Genomic DNA, 20,854 nt, shown 5'->3' with positions numbered 1-20,854 from the left:
CCGCAGTCCCTAATCTTCCCCCTCAGAAATTAACCCTCCTACCTCTTTCCTACGTCGAATTACCCACTCGAATCTGCCTTCGTTTAAAGCAGTGCGCGCCAATGGACCGGAAAGGGAAAGGGCAACCTATCACTTCTTGGACGATCCATATGATCTTCCGGGACTTCCTAGGCAAAAGAGCCGGGTTGATCAAGGCTCTCACTACTGGTCCTTCTTTTCCTCTCCGTTTTTCTTGAAAGTTTTAGCTGGCCTCCTTGTTCTTGATCCGTTTTGCCTGTTCTTGCTGCTTTACTGTTACCGCGTGTTTTCTTCTTGGTGGTGGTGCTGCAGATTATGAAAAGTTCCGTCAGCAGTGCCCTCCATCTCTTTCTCTGCTTCTCTTTGCTTACGTTTTTGCGTCTCTTGCACATATCCCTTGTCTTGTCTTTCATTGGTTCTTGTAGTTTTGGCTGTTGATTGATAATTTTAGCTTCTTTCCATCGGATTTGAGTTTGCAAATTATATTGAAATTTGTTGGAACATTGGATTGTCTGTTGATTCCCGGGAATGTGATCGTTTTGCAGAAAAACCCTACATGTGTCTTTATGGGTGTCCTGATGAGACGTGGGAATTAAAGGAACCTCCTGATGTTCCCCACGAACTTCCTGAACCAAACATAGGAATTAACTTCGCCAGAGACGGGATGCCAGAAAAGGAGTGGCTTGCTCATATTGCAATCCACAGCGATGCATGGCTTTATTCTTATGCCTTCTATATTGCCATACGCGCTGGCCTTGATGCCGAGACCAGGTAAGGTCTATTTAGTTTCATCGTCTACTCTCAAATATTTGTGCGTGATTTGATCTGATCCATCATAAGATGATTTCCCAGATCGGCCAAGTACTAGCAGATCTTTTTCATTCTCTTCTATCACAGAATTTTATCTATTATGATCATCGTTTCGATGCTTTATAGTAACATTAGTTTGTTATCATATGCTCATGTCATTTGAACTTTTATTCATTGTTTCTGTCGTAGTTAAAAACTGTTCCTTCGGTGCCTCCTATTATTGTATGCTCATGTCATTAGTATTTTCTATTTATTATATGTTCTATTATAATAATCATTTTATTGGTATTTTCTATTATTATATGCTCATGTTATTATTATACGCACATAATGTATCAACTTGGGTGCGTTCCTGATGGAGGTTTATGGTGTTAACTGGTACAGGCAGCAACTTTTCAATATGATAAATAGTAGTCCTACAATATATGAGATTGTATCTGAAACTGTGAAGATGCCCGCGAAGGAAGACACCTCCAGTGAGAGCAACAAGGATAAATCGAGCTCCTAAAAGGTGAGCACGATTACCAGTAGCTAGCAACATCCCTTGTATCCCTCTTCCTCAACTATCGTGCAATGTTACTCTTTCTTGCTTTATGCTTCCCAGTGTTCGAGAGTACGAGTTCTGGGGTGGCCTCTGCCTTCGATAGAAGAGGAAGAGGACGTCGAGGACGTCGAGGACGAAGCTGAACAGATGGCCGCGGCAGCTAACCATAGTAGCATCACATGTGGAAGATGGTTTTCTGATGATACCGAGTACCGGATATTATGCGACGTGTGAGGGATATGGTTTCATGAAAACTGTGTCAGGGTGACACCTGAGCGTTATAAACAACTCAAGCGCTCCCCTCGCGACTTCCTCTTCTCTTCCCTTCATCCAACTCCCGCGCCCCAAGCTTGGCGTTCTCCTCCTCCGCCGTCGTCGCAGTGGCCGCTGCTGACTACCTCAACCTCTCCGATGACGAGCTCATGGCGGCGTAGCGCGAGGGCCTCCGTCCCCGACAGGCAGCACCCTGCCGTTCTCCTCGGCCCTTGCCCTCACCGGAATCTTGCAAGCGGTCGCAGAAGAAGAATCGGGCGACGGCACTACCCCGGCTGCGGGTTTCTGCTTGCCTTTGCATTACGTCTCAAAATCCGTTCCCTTAATGAAATTATCCTATTGTTACAACCTCGATGCCGGAATTGGCGTGACAAGCTCATCCTAAAAAGTACAAACCAGACTTCACGTGTCATAACATGAGCTCGTACTTTCATCGTGAAAAGCTCATGTGATGACACGTGATCACAAAGATTCATAAATAATCACAAAGTTTCATTCTTATTCATTACAAGAAAAATAATCAGAAACTTTATTCTCAATTTTTATTATAAAAAAATAATCTCACGTTTTTTTCTCATCCTTTAAGTATATAATTATATTTTGTATAAAAATATATTTCGAATAGGGAGAAGAATTTTCTTTTTAGAATGACCCAAACTCATTTTTGGGAATCTCGATTTAATAAATTGAGGTTCGGGTCGAGAAACCTCTCCTGACCTCGATCTTCAGGTGACTTGAGAGCATAATGTTTTCATCTTGAAGATACCTTGGATAATCCTATGCATATGATTCTAGACTATGTCAGCTTGATCCAAACGTCAACTTTTTGACGCTAGGAGGACCTAATGTTGTAGGAACATCTACCTGTCAATTCTCTCAACGAACGTTCTAGCAACAAGGCCTTGCCTCCAACCTATATCACTTTTACTCAGGAGGGCAAATATCATCCTTCCCATATGTGGATGCGTCCTCTTTAGCGTAGATATTAACGAGATACTAACATATGTCCAATAATCCAAGCCTCTCACCCTTAGGTGTTAGGATCAAGAACGACACTAAGAGAGGGGGGTGAATTAGTGCAGCGGATAAAAACGATAAATTTCAATGATTTCAGAAAACTTCGTTCGATGAAATTCTAAGTTCGACGAAAACCGTTAGACTCGAACAAGTTTGCAAGTGAGTTGAGAAGAGAGGATTGGACAGTTTGCAATGAAGTAAAGTAAAATGCAGTAAAAAGAATAAGTAGTAAGGAAAGAACATACCAGAATTTATAGTGGTTCGGTCGTTATGACCTACATCCACTTTTGATTCCTCCTCCGTCGAGGTCACTAGCGTCCACTAATGGTCTTCCTTCAATAGGTGAAGACTAACCACCTCTTTACAGCACTTTCTCCTTTTCACAGGTTTAGGAGATAAACAAGTCTCACACCTCTTCTTGGATTACTACAAAGCTAAAGAGAGGGAGGAAGTAGACTCTTTACACTCTTACAACACTTTTACACCCCAACACTTAAATATTTTTTCATACTTTGATTACACTTTGTTACCCTTTCATACAGAAAAGGGTGAGATATTTATAGGCTCAAATGACTTCAAAATTGGAGCCAAAAAGTGTCTCATCCCGAGTTTTCAAGGTATTGGCAGTACCACCGCCAGTACTGGGTGGTACCACTACCTAACACTTTTACACTAAGCAGTACCACTGCCTAGTCTAATGGTACCACCGCTTGACAAAGTCTCGGATACTGAGCTCTAGCGGTACCACCGCTTGATAGGGCGGTACCACTGCTTGGCAGTAATAACTACCAGTGGTACCACCGCTCAGACCACCTGGGACACCATTCCGTGGGCGGTTCCACCGGCCCAATCTGGCGGTGCCACCACCAAACAGGGTCCAGCAACCTGGTTGGGCCATGAATCCAGCCCAAACCAATTCAATTACGGTCCCAGTTGGCCCTTAACAAAGTTAATGATATTACCTCTCGAATATAACCCTAATTATGTGCTAACTATGATTTTTAAGGCTTACACTAAACAAAACAAGCACGGTAAGTCTAGGTTTCTTCTAGTGATCTTTCGGCGGACTTCCGACGATCTCTTGGCAATCTTCCAGTAGACTTCTAGCAAGCTCCTAGACTTCACGACGATCTTCTTGGTGAATTCCAACGAGCTTCTTCTCGATCAATTCTGACAACATTTCCAACGAATCTCCGGACTTTCGACGAACTCTCGAACTCTTAACGAAATCTCGATCTCAACTCCGGCACTTTGTTTTGCTTTATGCCTTAATCGCTATCGTAGTTAATCTTGCACACTTTTCTCAATATATAGATTTGATCAAATAATTTACCAATTGATTTCATCATCAAAATTCGAGATTCAACAATCTCTCCTTTTTTTATGATGATAATCAATTGATGACGGAGTTAACATTAACTCCCCCTATCTATATGTTATACTTGAGAAAAGACACTCTTAAATTCAAGGCCTTTGAATTCAATCATCAAACCGATAAGTTGCATCGACATGCACATCATGATACCAATCATGATTTACCATCTCAAAATACGATACCACGTATTTATCACAATATAAATGATGTCAAGGCATGACATCCATTTTTAAGTTCAATATAGAATGATGATAGACAATCATCATTTTCAAGTATGATATGAATTTCAAATATAAAATTTAGCAAGATTCAAATTTTAAAGATGATAATTTCATCAATCCGAGACATGATGTCAATTGTAAGTAGAAAATTAAGCTCATAATACCTTATCATAATGATAGACATTTATCAAGCATTCATGAAATATTTCAAGTATCTATGATACATATGATGCATATGCAATACATTTTGATATGTTTAAGTATTTACGATGTGTTGCGATGTATTTGATGATTCTAATCATATTTCAAGCATTCGTAAAATATTCAAGCATTTACGATAAGATACATTTTACGCATTATACCAATTTGTTATCAATTTACCACATTTCTCCCCCTTTGTCATAAAAAAAAAAAAAAGAGAACCATTCAACAATGCAAGTGTGTTAAAAAAATTTAAGCAAGTTCCACACCAATTTATCCAAGCCAAAAAGGAAGACAAAAGCTTTGCATGAAACTACTTTTTGTTTTTAAAATATGCAAAAGCTTTTTAGTTCTTCTTGAGATGTGCAAGTTTCTTTCTTTATTTGTCATTAAAAAAATTAGAAGAAGAAGAAGAAGAGTAAGGGAGGAATTCATCAAGAACCAAATTCATGAAAGGATTTGAATCAAGTCAAATCCAAAAACAACAAATGAGTTTCATCAAATCATGGTTCTACTTTAACAAAGAGAAAGGATTAATTAAAAAGGATCAAGATGTCCATACAAAATCAAATCCTTATAAGTGATCGTCACATACTAAAAGTCCATAAAAATTCTTCTTTCATGAGAAGAATAAGGAAGAATTCATGGAAAAGGAGTATCAAATGAAGGATCAAAAATCCAAGAATGAAATCTATGAGAGAAGGGACTAAGTATATCAAAAATCATTAAGTGATGGAGCAATGATGTGAAATAAATTTGATACCAAGTAAATTGATATTCCAGATTTCATGAAAGCCTTATTTACAAAAATCAAGAAAGTCCGAAAAAGATATATAACAAACTCATGCATTCGGATAATTTAACATCTCTAACTTTGCAAATAATCATCACATGAGAAATAAGACCAAAATTGAATCTTTTCTTTTGTAAATATCACGAGAAAGAAAGACGTTCTCGATTTAAAAAGAAAACCGAGAAATTCGAAGAATGTATCAAGGAATTTATGCATTCAATAGATTTATCATGCAAAATTCTTAGAGTGTTGCAATCATTAAACCATCATCAAGAAGTGTATCTTAATATTGAAAAGCACATGGCGTCAAAGGGTACGTCATGAAATATAAGAAGTATTAAAGAGTACAACTCATCTTGGTGCTTTTTAGTTCCCTACTTCTTTTTATTAGCAGAAGAAAATACATAACCTATTCAGGTGATAGTAAATCAAAATGCCTAAACAAAGTATTCAGTTGCTGACGAATTTGCTACGTCTCGGTTAAGATTTGATCTTGATGTAGTTCAATTTGATCCAGTTGAGTCACTATTGGATCGGTAGATGAGGAGGGTGCTTGCTCTGTTGGAGGTGCTACCTCAAGGGAATTGATAGGAGGAGAATGACTTTCCCTATATACAGGTGTTTCTGGTTCTAGTTCTGGTTCAAGTGGGGGAGGTTCAATCCTCCTAGATAATCTAGTCCAAATTCCGTTTCTTATTATGCATCGTAATCTTCTTAATAGGTTTCCATTGATGACATTGAACCGATCTAGTATGAAGGTTTCTTCATCAGATGGAATAACTATGTTATGTGTATGCATTAGTCTAGTGATTAAACCACCATATGGAAGCATCATATCTTTTGTTAGGAGTTTAATCATGTTTTGTTTTATCAGATATCCAAAATAGTTATCATGTCCTATCATAATCCAATACATTGTTCCTAATTTGATTTAACTAACTTTATCATAATGGTGTTGTTTTAAAAGTAGGATACTTATCACGATGTGACGAAACAATGTTTTGCTAAAAGGTAGTAAATGTTCACAACTTTTTTAAATGATGGACAGATTTGGGTTATCAAAGATAGTTTCTAATACCTCAAAATATGTGACCCTAACTGATTCTTAATCCCATAGCCCTTTAAAGTAACAACCTCTTCTTTTCTGAAGAATTCCTACAATGTTGTAAATTACGCTATCCGTGATGGATATGTGATGCCCTAAGAGATAAGTGGACACTCTATCGCTTTTATCCACATGCAAGTTATTGTAAAACAAATGAATAAGTCTAGGATAAATGAGTTCACTTATTTGGAGGATTGGAAGGACATTTAAGTTGGCGAACCATTTAATTAGTTCTAAATTACTCAATTCTCCTAGATCTACATATTTTCGCTTATGAACACTTCTAGATTCAAAGGTTGGGAATTTAGGGGCATGTTGAGGGGAATCAAAGAGTATGAAATCATAGGTTTCATCTACTCTCCTTTTTCCTTTGTCTCTTGAGGATCTTCTAGATGCCTTGGAACTACACAAGTTATCAATGAGAGAACTACAAGTAAGAAGCAAGATCTTATCAATTAATTGAGAGAAAAGTTTTGAGGATTACCCTTGTAGTGATCCCTTGAAAAGTTGAGATTGATTCTTAGATTTGTAGAAGAGAAGGGTTTTCTTAGGGTTTTAGAGGAAGAGCAAGAAGAATGAGAGGTGGAGAAGGATTTAGAGGTGTGGGGAAGAGGTGTAGGAAGGCTTGGGGGCGGTTCTACCGCCGACCCTAAAAGGGTTTATATAGGGTAGGGTTACGGGTGGTGCTACCACCAGCTAGGCGATGCCACCACCTACAACTAGTTCTTACTAGCGGCGCCACCGCCGGTGCACTATTTTTCCTCAAGTTGTTGTTGTTTTTTTTAATGTCTTGCATCATTGCTTCTGTTTTGAGATACAGCAAGCAAGTAATTTTGCCTCCTTTTCATTTGAGACAAGCAAGATCATAGTCATAGTATGATGCAAACGCTTATTTGTATAAACATCATATCAACTCATTTCGAAGTTTTTACTTTCGTAAGAATACTTATAAAAATGATTAGTTCAAACATATCGATGATTCATGAATCAGATCTTTTGTTTTGTGAATTGCAAAGAGAAGAAATAAAAGTAAACAATCTCAAAAAATAAAATTTAATTTTCAAAGCTCAAGAAATCCAGAAAATATAAAAGAGGAACTCACACATAAGAATTCTCAAGTTTCAAATATCAAGAAATCAAGATCAAATGTTTATAACATAAGATTTCAAATAATCATTATACCATCAAGTCATCAAGCATGATTGAATATAAAGCATCTTCAATCATTTTGCAACCAATAGTTCTACTTCTAATGATCTTTCCTTTATTGTCTTGGCTAGAGAGCTTTATGGGGTATTTTAGAACTCCGGTTATAAGCTTTGAGCATCCACTATCAATATATTATTTTTGCTCCTAGCTTGTGATGATAAATATTTCTATAAAGAAGGGTGATTTTTAGGTAACCATTTGACCTTAGGTACCTCAAAAATCGATTTACTCAACTTATCATTTTGCATGAAGTTCTTTACGGTTCCTTTAGGAACCCAAATCAATTTATGTAGACTATATCTCTTAAACAGACATTTGTAAACAACATGTCCTAGTTTGTAACAAAACTTGCATTTGATGCAGGTGATACATGCAAGGTAGGGCCTTTAACGAAGGTGGTTAGATTTTGGTGAAAGCTACTCACAAATCCGATTCCACCTTTTCTATGAACGTGACCCTTATTGGCAAGGATCATGTTCAAGGACTTGCTACCAACCTGAAACTTTTCTAAAGTTTCTTTGAGTGGTAAGTTTTCCTTCTCAAGTGCCTCTAAGTGTTCACACTTAGTGCATGGAGACAACAAAGGACTATCATGCTTAAGTTTTTCAAGTTCATTATTTAAAAAGGCATGCTCCATTTTCAAAGAATTATACTCTACATTCATCGAACAATTTATGAAAAGTACTTAAAAGCTCATTAAAAGATAAATTTGCATCTAATGAACTACTTACCTCATCTCTTATAGCCATTAGTGCATAGTTGGCGATCTCCTTATTGCTTTGTTCTTCGCCTTCGGAATCGCTTGAGTCATCCCACGTTGCTTTGAGCGTATTCTTCTTCTTTGGTTGTTTCTTCTTCATTTAGGAATATTCGCTTTTGAAATGTTCAGGCTTCTTGCATTCGTAGCATATAACTTATTCCTTTTTGGGTAAAATTTTATTTTTAGTGTCATTTTTAGATTTATTTCTTTTTATGAATTTTTTGAACTTTCTTGTGAAGAGTGTCAAGTCATCATCATAGTCCTCATCACTTGAATTTTCTTTTAAGTGGTTTTCATGAGTTCTTAGTGTCATATCTTTCCTATTCTTTAGAATGTTGTTCTCAAGCTCTTCATAAGCATTGCAAGCCATTTCGTAGGTCATCAAAGACTCAATTGTTGAATCTCGGATTTTTATGATGAAATTAATTGGTAAATTGTTTGATCTAATCTATATGTTGAGATAAGTGTGTAGGATTAACTACGATAGTGGTAAAGCATAAAGCATATGTTGGGCTGGAGTCAAAGATCGGACAATACGTCAAAGATTCGGACGATGTGCTGAAAGTTTGCTGGAAGCTCATCGAGAGTTCGTTTGGAGCTCGCCGAGAGTTCGTCGAGAGTTTGCCGTAAGTTCGCTAGAAGTTCGTCGAGAAGTTCGTTAGAAGTTCTTCGAGAGAACAATTGACATACTGGATAGAGATTGCTTAATTAAATGTCTTAATTGTCATAGTTAGACTAAGTTGAGTTAGGATTAGGAGGTAATCCTACTAAATCAGTTAGAGGCCAACTAGGCACTTAATAAGGCTGAATTGGGCCGGTTAAACAGCCGATTCAGCACATGAAGTCATGGCCGGCTATGGCACCGCCAGGACTCAATCTCCCAGGTGGTCTAGGCGGTAGTACCATGGGCAGTTAATGCTGTCAAGTGATAGTACCGTCCTATCAGGCGGTGGTACCACTAGAGCTCGATCTCCGAACTCTGTCAGGTGGTCGTATCACCCAGACTAAGTGATGATAATGCTCAGTGTCAATCTACAGGCGGTGGTACCGCCAAATAATAGTGGTGGTACTGTCAATACCCCATAAACTGGGGATGTGACACTTTTTGGCTCTAATTTCTGAAACCATTGGGCCTATAAATACATCACCCTTTTCTACATGAAAAGACATGAAAGTGTGAACAATATCTTAAAGTCTTGGGGTGTTAAGTGTTGTAAAAGTGTTAAGAGTCCTCCGTAAAAAGGAGAAAGTGTTATAAAAAGTGTAGTTGGTCTTCGCCCATTGAAGGAAGACAATTAGTGGACGTCGGTGACCTCGACGGAGGAGGAATCAGAAGTGGATATAGGTCACAACCACCGAACCACTATAAATTCTAGTGTGCTAATTTCCATTCTGCTTTTTATTACTGTTATTACTTTTTAAGTTAATTGCTAGTTCATTTACTCTAAAGTCAAGCACTTTCCGAGATTGGTTTTCAATGAACAAACATCTTACAAAACCCATGATTTTTTCCACTGCCCTAATTCACCCCCCCTCTTAGTGCTGACTTGATCCTAACAATTGGTATCAGAGCACAATTACTCTAAATTTGGTTTAAAACCCACGAGGGGGGGTGAATTAGTGCAGTAGTAAAATTACATTAAGTCAGAAAACTTTGTACGATAAAAACGTATCAGAAAGATGCTTAACTTGAGAGCACACGGAAGTGTAGTAAAAGTAAGAATTCAGGTTGCAATATAAGGAAAAAGCATGAAGGAAATGTAAACCAGAATTTTATAGTGGTTCGGTCGTCGTGACCTACATCCACTCCCGATTCCTCTTCACTCGAGGCCATCGACTTCCACTACTGATCTTTCTTCAATGGGCAAAGATCAACTACCCTTTTTGTTAGTTTGGCAAGTCCCATAGTCCCACATCGGGAAAATTAGACTTGTTGTCTCGTCTTGGAACTATAAATAAGGGCCTGGGCTTTGAAGTCAGATGTACCACAGGCAGCACAAGAGGCACCACAAGAAAACCTGCTTACGGTTTGGGTTTTTCTTATTTAGTAAGCTGAAGGTGTTTTATGGCCTAGGAACATCTTCCTAAGGCGTTTGTAAGTGTCCCTCTTTTATAGTAGTAATTTGCTCCTCTTTCTTCCGTGGATGTAGGTCAAAGTCAATTGACCGAACCACGTATATCTGGTGTTCTGGTGTTTTGTTTGTTCTTGTCGCTTTTATTCTTTCTGCTTTATTGTCTTTGTTGTGTTGCCAAAATTATCCTTTGGTAAATTTCCTGGGGCTAGCTCTAACAAACTGGTATCAGAGCTTGGTTCTGGGATCTTTTGGCAACGATGACAATAACAAAGATTGTTGTCGAGAAATTCGACAGAAATGTCAACTTCGGCTTATGGCAACTCAAGATGGAGGCCATTCTGGTTCAAGACAGAGTTGATTTGACACTTCAGGATGCTGAGAACATTCCAGATGGTACGTCAAAGGAAGATCTTGCGGGTATGGATAAGAAGGCCCGATCCAACATCATTCTAAATCTCTCTGACGAGGTTTTACGGGAGGTAGCTACGGAGACTACGGCTAAGAGCATGTGGGACAAGCTTAAAGCCTTGTACATGAAGAGGACAGTGGAGAATCGTCTCTACTTGAAGCAGAGACTGTATATGCTTCGGATGGTTGAAGGTACATCTATACTCTCGCATCTTGATAAGTTTGATTCTTTGGTTATGGATTTGGAGATTATAGATGCAAAAATTGATGATGAGGATAAGGCTTTGTTACTCTTGTGTTCTCTTCCTCAATCTTTTAAGCATTTCCGTGATACTTTGATTTATGGAAAAGAAACAGTTTTGTATCATGAAATTAAATCTGCACTGAAATCTAAGGAGCAGATAGACAAGAATATCATTGGGGAAAGTAGAGAGAATCAGACTGAGGGTCTGGTTGTTAGGGGGAGAATGGATAAAAGAGAATTTAACAGTAGTAGATCTAAATCTAGATCTAAATCCAGACACAGAAATTTGGAGTGCAGATATTGTCATAAAATGGGGCACATTAAATCTGATTGCTTTAAATTGAAAAATAAATTAAAGCAAAAGGAAAAATTTGTTGAAAAAACTACTGAATCCGCTGAAGTTAGTGTAGCAACTGATGAGATTGTTGGAAATATTTTTTCTGCTATTGATGACAGGACGATGTCTAAAAATGAATGGATTTTAGATTCAGGTTGTTCTTATCACATGTGTCCCAATAGGGATTTGTTTTCCACATATGAATCTTGTAATGGTGGAATTGTTTTGATGGGCAATAATGCTGCATGTGATGTTGTTGGTAGAGGAACAATCCGAATTAAAATGCATGATGGTATTGTGAGGACGCTCACTAATGTTAGACATGTTCCTGATTTGAAAAAGAATCTCATCTCTTTAGGCACCCTAGAGGCCCTTGGGTATAAATACACAGCTGAAGGTGGAGTTATGAAAGTTTCTAGAAGTGCCCTTATTGTTATGAAAGCTTGTAGGTCTGGTAGCTTGTATATTCTGCAGGGAACTACTGTCACAGGTTCGGTTGCAGTTTCGTCATCATCATTGTCTGATTCTGACATCACCAAATTATGGCATATGCGTTTGGGTCATATGAGCGAAAAAGGTTTGAGCATATCGAGCAAAAGAGGTCTACTTTGCGGACAGAGTACCGGGCCACTTGATTTTTGTGAACACTGTATTTTTGGAAAGCAGAAAAGAGTCAGCTTCACTTCTCCGGCAGTTCACAAAACGAAAGGTACTCTTGACTATATTCATTCAGACCTTTGGGGTCCAGCTCAAGTTCAGTCTAAGGGTGGTGCCAGGTATATGTTGACTTTCATTGATGATTATTCCAGGAAAGTTTGGGTTTATTTTCTGAAGCATAAAAATGATGTTTTTCTAACATTTAAACAATGGAAGGCTTTGATTGAGAAGCAAACAGGTAAACAGATTAAGCGGCTTCGAACAGATAATGGCATGGAATTTTGTGAAGGTGACTTTGAAGAATTCTGCAAAAATGAAGGAATCGTTCGGCATCGCACTATTAGGATGACGCCTCAGCAAAATGGTGTGGCCGAACGTATGAACAGAACACTCTTGGAGAGAGCAAGGTGTATGATCTCAAATGCAGGGTTGACAAAAGACTTTTGGGCAGAGGCGATTAATATGGCCTATTACGTTGTCAACCGCGCTCCTTCTGCAGCACTTGATTTTAAAACTCCAGAGGAAGTTTGGTCAGGTACTCCTGCTGATTATTCTGATTTTAAAATTTTTGGGTGCCCAGCATACATGCATGTAAATGAAGGAAAATTAGAGCCTCGGGCTAAAAAGTGCATTTTCCTTGGGTATGCTTCTGGGGTGAAAGGATACAGATTATGGTGTCCTGATCCCAAATCCCCAAAATTTATAATCAGTAGAGATGTTACTTTTGATGAATTGTCTATGCTATCTTCTAAAGAGGAATCTACTAGTTGTACAAATGATAGTGCGTAGAAGCAGGTGGAGCTTGAGATTGGTAGTTCAGATTCTTTTAAGTCGAACTCTTCTAATCAAAGAATGCTAGTAGATGATCCAGAGGAAGAGCAATATTCCATAGCCAAGGATAGACCACGGAGAAATATTCGACCACCACAAAGGTATGCAAATTTGGTTGCATATGCTTTGTCTGTTGCAGAAGAGACAAGTGAAGTTGGTGAGCCTACTTCCTACTCAGATGCAGTTTCTTGTGATAATTCCGCTAAGTGGTTGATTGCAATGAATGAAGAAATTGAGTCTCTCCATCGGAATAGAACTTGGGATCTTGTGAAGCCGCCTTCGGATAAGAAAATTGTTGGATGCAAATGGGTCTTCAAAAGGAAGGAAGGTATTCCAGGGGTTGAAGATGCAAGGTACAAAGCACGGTTGGTTGCAAAAGGCTATAGTCAAGTACATGGTGTTGATTTTAATGACGTATTTTCACCTGTTGTTAAACATAGCTCTATTCGTGTTTTGCTTGCTTTAGTTGCCCTGTATGATTTGGAATTGGAGCAACTTGATGTCAAGACAGCTTTCTTACATGGTGAACTTGAAGAACAAATTTATATGGAGCAACCTCATGGATTTGAAGTTGATGGTAAGGAAGACCATGTTTGCTTGTTAAAGAAATCCTTGTATGGATTGAAGCAGTCTCCAAGACAGTGGTATAAGAGGTTTGATTCTTTTATGTTGAGTCATGGTTACACGAGGAGCATGTATGATAGTTGTGTTTACTTCCGGAAGTTAACTGATGGCTCTTTTGTGTATTTATTGTTTTATGTTGATGACATGCTTATTGCAGCTAAGAATTTGTCAGAAATTCACACTTTGAAAATGCAGCTGAGTAGTGAATTTGAAATGAAAGATTTGGGAGCAGCTAAGAAAATTCTTGGCATGGAGATCAAAAGAGATCGAGGAGTTGGAAAATTATTTCTGACTCAGAAAAATTACCTCAAGAAAGTCTTGGAGAGGTTTGGCATGAAAAATGCTAAGCCAGTTAGTACTCCTCTTGCTAGCCATTTTCGGCTATCTGCTGCTCAGTCACCACAGTCAGTTGAAGAGGAAGAATATATGGTGAAAGTTTCATATTCTAGTGCCATCGGCAGTATTATGTATGCAATAGTTTGTACTCGTCCAGATATTTCACAAGCAGTCAGTGTGGTTAGTAGATATATGTCTCACCCGGGTAAAACACATTGGCAGGCTATGAAGTGGATTCTCAGATACTTGCAAGGGACTTCAGATGCTTGTTTGGAGTTTGGAAAAAATCGTGACACTTTGGTTGGTTTCGTCGACTCTGATTATGCTGCGGATCTTGATAAACGAAGATCTTTGACAGGTTATGTATTTTGCGTTGGCGGTTGTGCAGTTAGTTAGAAAGCTTCCTTACAACCTGTCGTAGCTTTATCTACTACAGAGGCAGAATATATGGCAGTGACAAAGGCGATCAAAGAAGTTTTATGGTTAAGAGGATTGTTCAGCGAATTATGTCTGCATCAAAGTGTTACTACAATTTACTGTGATAGTCAAAGTGCTATTCATTTGACTAAAGACCAGATGTATCATGAGAGGACAAAACACATCGATGTGAAGTTTCATTTTATTCGAGATATCATTGCTGAAGGAAAAATCCTTGTTCAGAAAATTCATACGAAGGACAATCCAGCTGATATGTTTACGAAGCCTCTTCCGGTTTACAAGTTCAAGCAGTGCTTGGACTTGGTTGGTATTCATTGTTGGTGATTGCCCGTTGGGGCTTTTGTGAAGAAGGTGGAGCAAGTTTTGTTGGGACATGTCAAGGTGGAGATTTGTTAGTTTGGCAAGTCCCATAGTCCCACATCGGGAAAATTAGACTTGTTGTCTCGTCTTGGAACTATAAATAAGGGCCTGGGCTTTGAAGTCAGATGTACCATAGGCAGCACAAGAGGCACCACAAGAAAACATGCTTACGGTTTGAGTTTTTCTTGTTTAGTAAGCTGAAGGTGTTTTATGGCCTAGGAACATCTTCCTAAGGCATTTGTAAGTGTCCCTCTTTTATAGTAGTAATTTGCTCCTCTTTCTTCCGTGGATGTAGGTCAAAGTCAATTGACCGAACCACGTATATCTGGTGTTTTGGTGTTTTGTTTGTTCTTGTCGCTTTTATTCTTTCCGCTTTATTGTCTTTGTTGTGTTGCCAAAATTATCCTTTGGTAAATTTCCTGGGGCTAGCTCTAACACTTTTACACCCCTCTTCTCTTTTTCATAGGTTTAGGAGATAACCTTTTACAACCCTCTTTTGTAAGGTATTCCTCACACACCTCCCTTAGAATTCTCTCTAAGCTTTAGGAGGAGGGAACTCAACTTTCTAATAGGGTTTACAACTTTAGAATCACAGAGTTTTGCTCAACTTTCTTACTCTTCCATATAGGAATAGCTGAGGTATTTATAGACTCCAATTGGCTTCAAAAATAGAGCCAAAAAGTCTCATCTCGGGTTTTCCGGGTCCAGGCGGTACCACCGCCTATGCTGGGCGGTACCACCGCCTACAGGACTGACACTAGGCAGTACCACCGCCTACAGCACTGACACTAGGCAGTACCATTGCTCAGTCTGGCGATACTACCGCTTGACACAGTCTGGGAGACTGTGTCTGGGTGGTACTACCGCTTGACACAATTGGGGAGACTATGTTTAGGCGGTACCACTGCCCAATCTGGCGGTATCACCACTTGACATAATCTTGAAGACTGTGTCTGGGCGGTACCACTGTCAAACCTTGCTACAGGACACTGAATGAGCCAAACAATAGGCCCAATTCAACCCTGATTTAGGCTCAATTGGCCCCTAATTGAGTTGACATTATTTTTACCCAAATATCAACTCAATTAGATCTAAACTAACTTAATCTAAAAAATTATTACAAGCATGAATCCTATGTTGTTGGATATGTCATTGGTTCGTTCAACACTTCGTTTGATCCTTCGACGCATCGTCCTCTCCTTCGGCATATTGCCCAATCGATATGTTGTCTTCCCATAACATCCGATCTCCTTAGCATAATGTCTGATCTTCTTGGCCCGATGCCCGAACTCATGGAACGAAGCCTTCTGCCAATACGTCGACCGATCCTTCGGCTCAATGTCAAATCTTCTGACATGTTCACTTCGGCCCAACGTCTGATTCCTCCTGCTTTAATCAATTTGTCTCCCCTTGATCGAAGCTAGTCCTTGGTCACTCAAAATGTAGATTAGATCATAAACTCATCAATTGATTTCATCATCAAAATCTGAGATTCAATACTTAATGCCAACTTGATCCTAACACTGACCTCTGTGGGATGATTGTATCTAGGACATATATGATTTTTTTCGCTATGAGAACTATTCTTAAGTTACGAATTCAATCCGTATAGTTCGAACCATTTAGATGATTAGCATCAAGTATGCCATGTAGAGGGTCTGACGGCAACATGTTTTTGACAAACAAAAGATGTAGCATAAAAGAATAATATATAGATTTTATAAAAAATAAACAATCAAGATATAGACTTCTTATTGAATCTTGGATTTTGATGATGAAATCAATTGGTGAATTAATGATCTAATCTATGTGTTAATATAAGTGATGCAGGAATCGTGAAAAAAGGTAAAACAATTAAAGAAGAATCGAATGTTGGGTCGGAGTCAATTATCGAGCATCAGGTCGGATGAATCGGGGGTTACACCGAAGGATCAAAAGATGCAGTGAAAGCTCATCGTAAGTTCACCAAAAGCTCACCAGAAGTTCACGGGAGCTCGTTGGAAGTTCACCGAGAGTTCGTTTGAATAATTAACATCCTAGACAACTTAGATTACTTGTATAATAATTGTTTTAGCCTTAACTATCGTAGTTAAGACTTTAATTTGAGTTAGTTTTGGGAGAAATCCTACTAACTCAATTAGGGGCCAACTAGGCCCAATTCAGCCCTGTTTTAGGAGAAATCATAGTGAGGTTGAATCTTAAGGGCTAAGTAGTAGCTACTTCTCCCATTGCACAACCGAAAACAAGCGATAAAGAGGGTGTGGGTCAGAGTAATGTTAGAATATTTGTTTTGTCGGGAAATATGGGGCAGCATAACATGTGCAATAGAAGAATAGAAAATAAAATCCTAAAATTTCTCGTAGAAAAAGAAGGTTTCATCATCGTACGAAGATTGGTGCGCAAAAAATCGCAAAACCGAAAACTGCGTATAAAAGAAAGATGTGTTACCAAGGGAGATCATATATCCCTAAAAACCTACATATCTATAAGAGAGGATGAAGGAAGTCAACTATCCTCCTCTCTAATGGTGATCCACATGATAGGGGTTGTGAAGACGCTCTTCAAATCGCTGCACAATCCTCCTTTTCACGCGCACCAAGCGATCAAGAATGGGTCGGCCCTTCGTGCTATCCACATGCCCCAAATAGGGGCTACTAGTTGAGGAGGAGAGGGAGAGAGGACTATAGGACGTAGTAACTAAAAAGGGACTAGCCTATGTGCTAGTCATAGGTGACCTGCAAGCTAATCACGTGAGTGATGACACATGTGACTTGACACGCAGTCTTTTTATTTATTATTATATTTTGATATTTTATCACTTTATATTAACTGTTGCTTGAATATATTGTGATGTCCATGAGTCTTTACAATAGGAATCGGATCGTGATGAGATCATGATAATGAGACAGATTCGTCTTTAAATATAGATCCTAAATAATCTCGGTCATAGGTTACTCGAGAGGGACATCGAGATAGCCGGACAGACTGGTGTGTTGTATACCCATCATATAATAGATGTAGCTGGTCTTATAGCTTCTTATGTGGGAACACTAGGGATACAGTATAGGTGCTCATTAGGGAATGAGTTCACTGATTGATTCGCTTATGGAATGCTGGATGGTTGATGATGCCTTATTGTTAGACAATGATTCCATAGTCCTAGTGGTGCATCTGATCCTTGGACTTGATGCACTAAGGATATCCTGTATGAGTACTCCACTCTTTGATATCGGACTTATAGGTTTTGAGGTTCTAGATCTAGTACAACCGGTCATCGGGAGTGATAGTTAACCTTACGAGGACTATTGAGTGTCGATAGAGGATCATCCACTCTCAATGTCATGAGAGAAATATCTCATGTGTTCTTACTCAGACAAATCCCTAGCTATGGCCATTCGGATTGAGAGAGAGAGTTCTCTAAGAGAATCCGATTAGAGCGAGACTCGAATAGAAACTATAGGGGTCTAATAGCACCATGCCCGGTATATGGTCTTTGGGATATTAGATGGATAAGGGACTATATGTATATAGTAACTAAGGATAAACAAGACCAATGGATTGGATTCTCCTGTATAGTCTAGATACTATGGCGTAGTGGCCTAGTATGTCCATAGTCGATGAGTCGAGTGAATTATTATGGAGATAATAATTCACTAAGCTAGAAGGAGTTCTGATAGGTATGACTCATGGCCAACTCGATATTGGGCCTAAAGGGTCACACACATATAGTAGGCATTATAATGAGTAGAGGTTCGAATATGAGATATCCACTAAAGCTCCTATATTATTGGATATCTAATAAGCTCCTGAATTATTGGATTCTATGAATGAGATCCAATAAGAGCCAATGAGAGATTATTGGATAGAGATCCACTAATCTAAGAGGCTTGGGTATTTGGATGGAGATCCAATACCCAATAGGGCAGGATTCATCAGGGTTAAGTTGACAAGGGACCTCTATAAATAGGAGGGAACCAATGATTCATAGGTTAGAGCTTTTTGGGTTGCCTCTCATATTCTTCTCCCCTTCTCCTCCTCAGATAGCAAGTTTGGAGTTTTGAGGAGCATCGTCACAGCCCTGCTATATGGATCACCGCTAGAGAGGAGGGTGCTTGACCTCCTTTACCCTCTCCTAAAGATCTACAAGGATTCAGGGATATACAATCTCCCTAAGTAACACAATCTTTCATATATGCAATTTTAAGTTTTACGGTTTTTGTGCACCAATCTTCGCACGACAACGAACACATTTTTTGATAAATTAGGGATTTTATTTTTAATATTCTTTCGTTGTGCATATGATGTTGCCCCCTAGATTTCCCAATAGTGGTATCAGACCTAGGTTGTTTGTGCGAAAAATTAGTTTTGAACTATATGTGTTGTGTTTTGGAGAAGTTTTTAACGTCAAAATCGTTGACGCAAAAGAAAAAAAAGGCAGCACCCGTTGCTGCCCTTACTGCCCTCGCAGATGGTAGCCTTAGCTGCCATCTACGTGCAAGGTGCTGGTGACCGTCAGGCTGCTACCGACGGCCTGCCTACAGTAGGCCGCTAGTAGTGCTGCCCTCAAGCGCTACGCCCGAGGGGAAAACTGCCCACAGGGGCAGTGGCACATACAGGTGCTGCACTCACAGGCAGAGATGTCGCGCAGGCAGCCTGTGCATGGGCGGTGGGCTCATGGGCGAGCCGCCCACAAGGGTGAGGCTCACTAGCGGCTGCCGCTTGCATGCAGGCGCAGGTGTAGGCGAAGCCTGCCGCCACTGGGCCCACGCGCAAGCCCTAATAGAGGCACCCCTAGGGGCGACATTACTCGTAGGAGCGCCCGTTAGTGGACCCACTGCTCGCGGGCAAGCCGCCCGCGGGCAAGGGCAGCGCCTCGGCCCCCCGCCGCACAGGCCACCGCCGACAAGGTGGCGGCAGCCACAGCAAGCATGGGAGAAAGGGCTTAGGGCATTTCTGGGTAAAAGATAGTTTTTCCCTTAGAAATTTCAAAAATTTTAAATTCTATCCTTTGTCCAAATCAAGATATGCAATACCGTACCGTACCGGTGTTTCGAGGTTGGCTTGGTACGGTACGGTACGGTACTAGTGTACTGAGCGGTACACCCTGGTATACTGAACAATTTTATATATTTTCTTCATTACTGTAGCACTATAGCACTGCTATAATATAGCACTATAGCACTATAGCACTGCTACAATATAATACTGTAGCACTGTAGCGGTACTGGGTAGTCCGCGTACCGGTATACCGTCAGACCGATACGTACCGCCCGTATCGGGCAGTACCATTCGGTACTACATACCATGGTCTAAATTATGAAAATATCCCTCATAATTCATAAAATTCCCTATATATCCTTAATTTCAGAAAATATTAATTAATTAAAAAGTTCAATTATTATTATTATTATCTAGTAGTCCTACATGATGATGATGTGAACATATGATGTATGATATATGGATGGATGATCATCGATTGTGTGATGTGTGTACTTATGATTATTATTGTTAAGGCTTGCAAGTCTCTATTTTATTTCTCGTTTATTGTTGGGCTTGAGTACCTATGATTAAGTTGTGATTACACGAGGAGGCACAACAAGAGCGAAAGCGATAGCGGGACCGACGAGACGGACGATCGTGATACATGGAGATGTGTCGAGATGCCAACGGAACCAATGAGGACAAGATGAACGATCACAAAGCATAAAGATGCACTACTGCACATATAGATCTTGATGTGAGTGATTAGGCCCACTGGCTCGGGCCTAATCACATTAGGTTGTTGTCCATGATCATCTGGTGTGATTGCTTATACACCTACTAGATATATATATATATTGCATACGATAGACATATATATTAAATATGTATATGTGTGACATGTCATATTAGGAGACCAAATTAAAATCCCCTCTCTCGATAATATTAAGTCGGTAAATGTGAGGCAATTAGATTGATCCATGTGGCCATCCATCGTTATAGGTAGGGGCTGATTCTCGATGTAAGTTGAGTTGGTCGAGTCCCTCAAGACTCACCTATATTGTGATTCACTATCACCTACGACATAGTGATGTCACCGATAACCTGAGTACATAGTATGCTTGGTCGAGTCACTCGAGGGTATATCATCGAATTAAACTCATCTTGTAAGATGGTGTTGACTTAACTAAATATCATGGTTGGTCGAGTCCCTCAAGACCATGGTGGTTTGGAGGCCG

At 39.5% G+C, this 20,854-nt stretch overlaps 2 protein-coding genes across 2 annotated transcripts in view; both read left to right on the top strand.

Moving 5' to 3' along the window:
• The window catches only part of LOC103999970 (CLP protease regulatory subunit CLPX1, mitochondrial), a 64,574-nt gene that overhangs the window by 6,168 nt on the left and 37,552 nt on the right, over positions 1-20,854 (top strand). The window lies entirely within an intron of this gene.
• On the top strand, positions 575-1,806 carry LOC104000049 (PHD finger protein ALFIN-LIKE 6-like). The gene is made up of 4 exons (XM_065085644.1): positions 575-789; positions 1,213-1,273; positions 1,433-1,553; positions 1,667-1,806. The coding sequence occupies exons 1-4, from the start codon at positions 575-577 to the stop codon at positions 1,804-1,806; spliced, it is 537 nt and encodes a 178-aa protein (XP_064941716.1).

Source organism: Musa acuminata, chromosome BXJ1-10 (genome assembly GCF_036884655.1).
Source record: "Musa acuminata AAA Group cultivar baxijiao chromosome BXJ1-10, Cavendish_Baxijiao_AAA, whole genome shotgun sequence".
NCBI classification, from domain to species: domain Eukaryota; kingdom Viridiplantae; phylum Streptophyta; class Magnoliopsida; order Zingiberales; family Musaceae; genus Musa; species Musa acuminata.
This window is presented reverse-complemented; position numbering and strand designations above follow the sequence as displayed.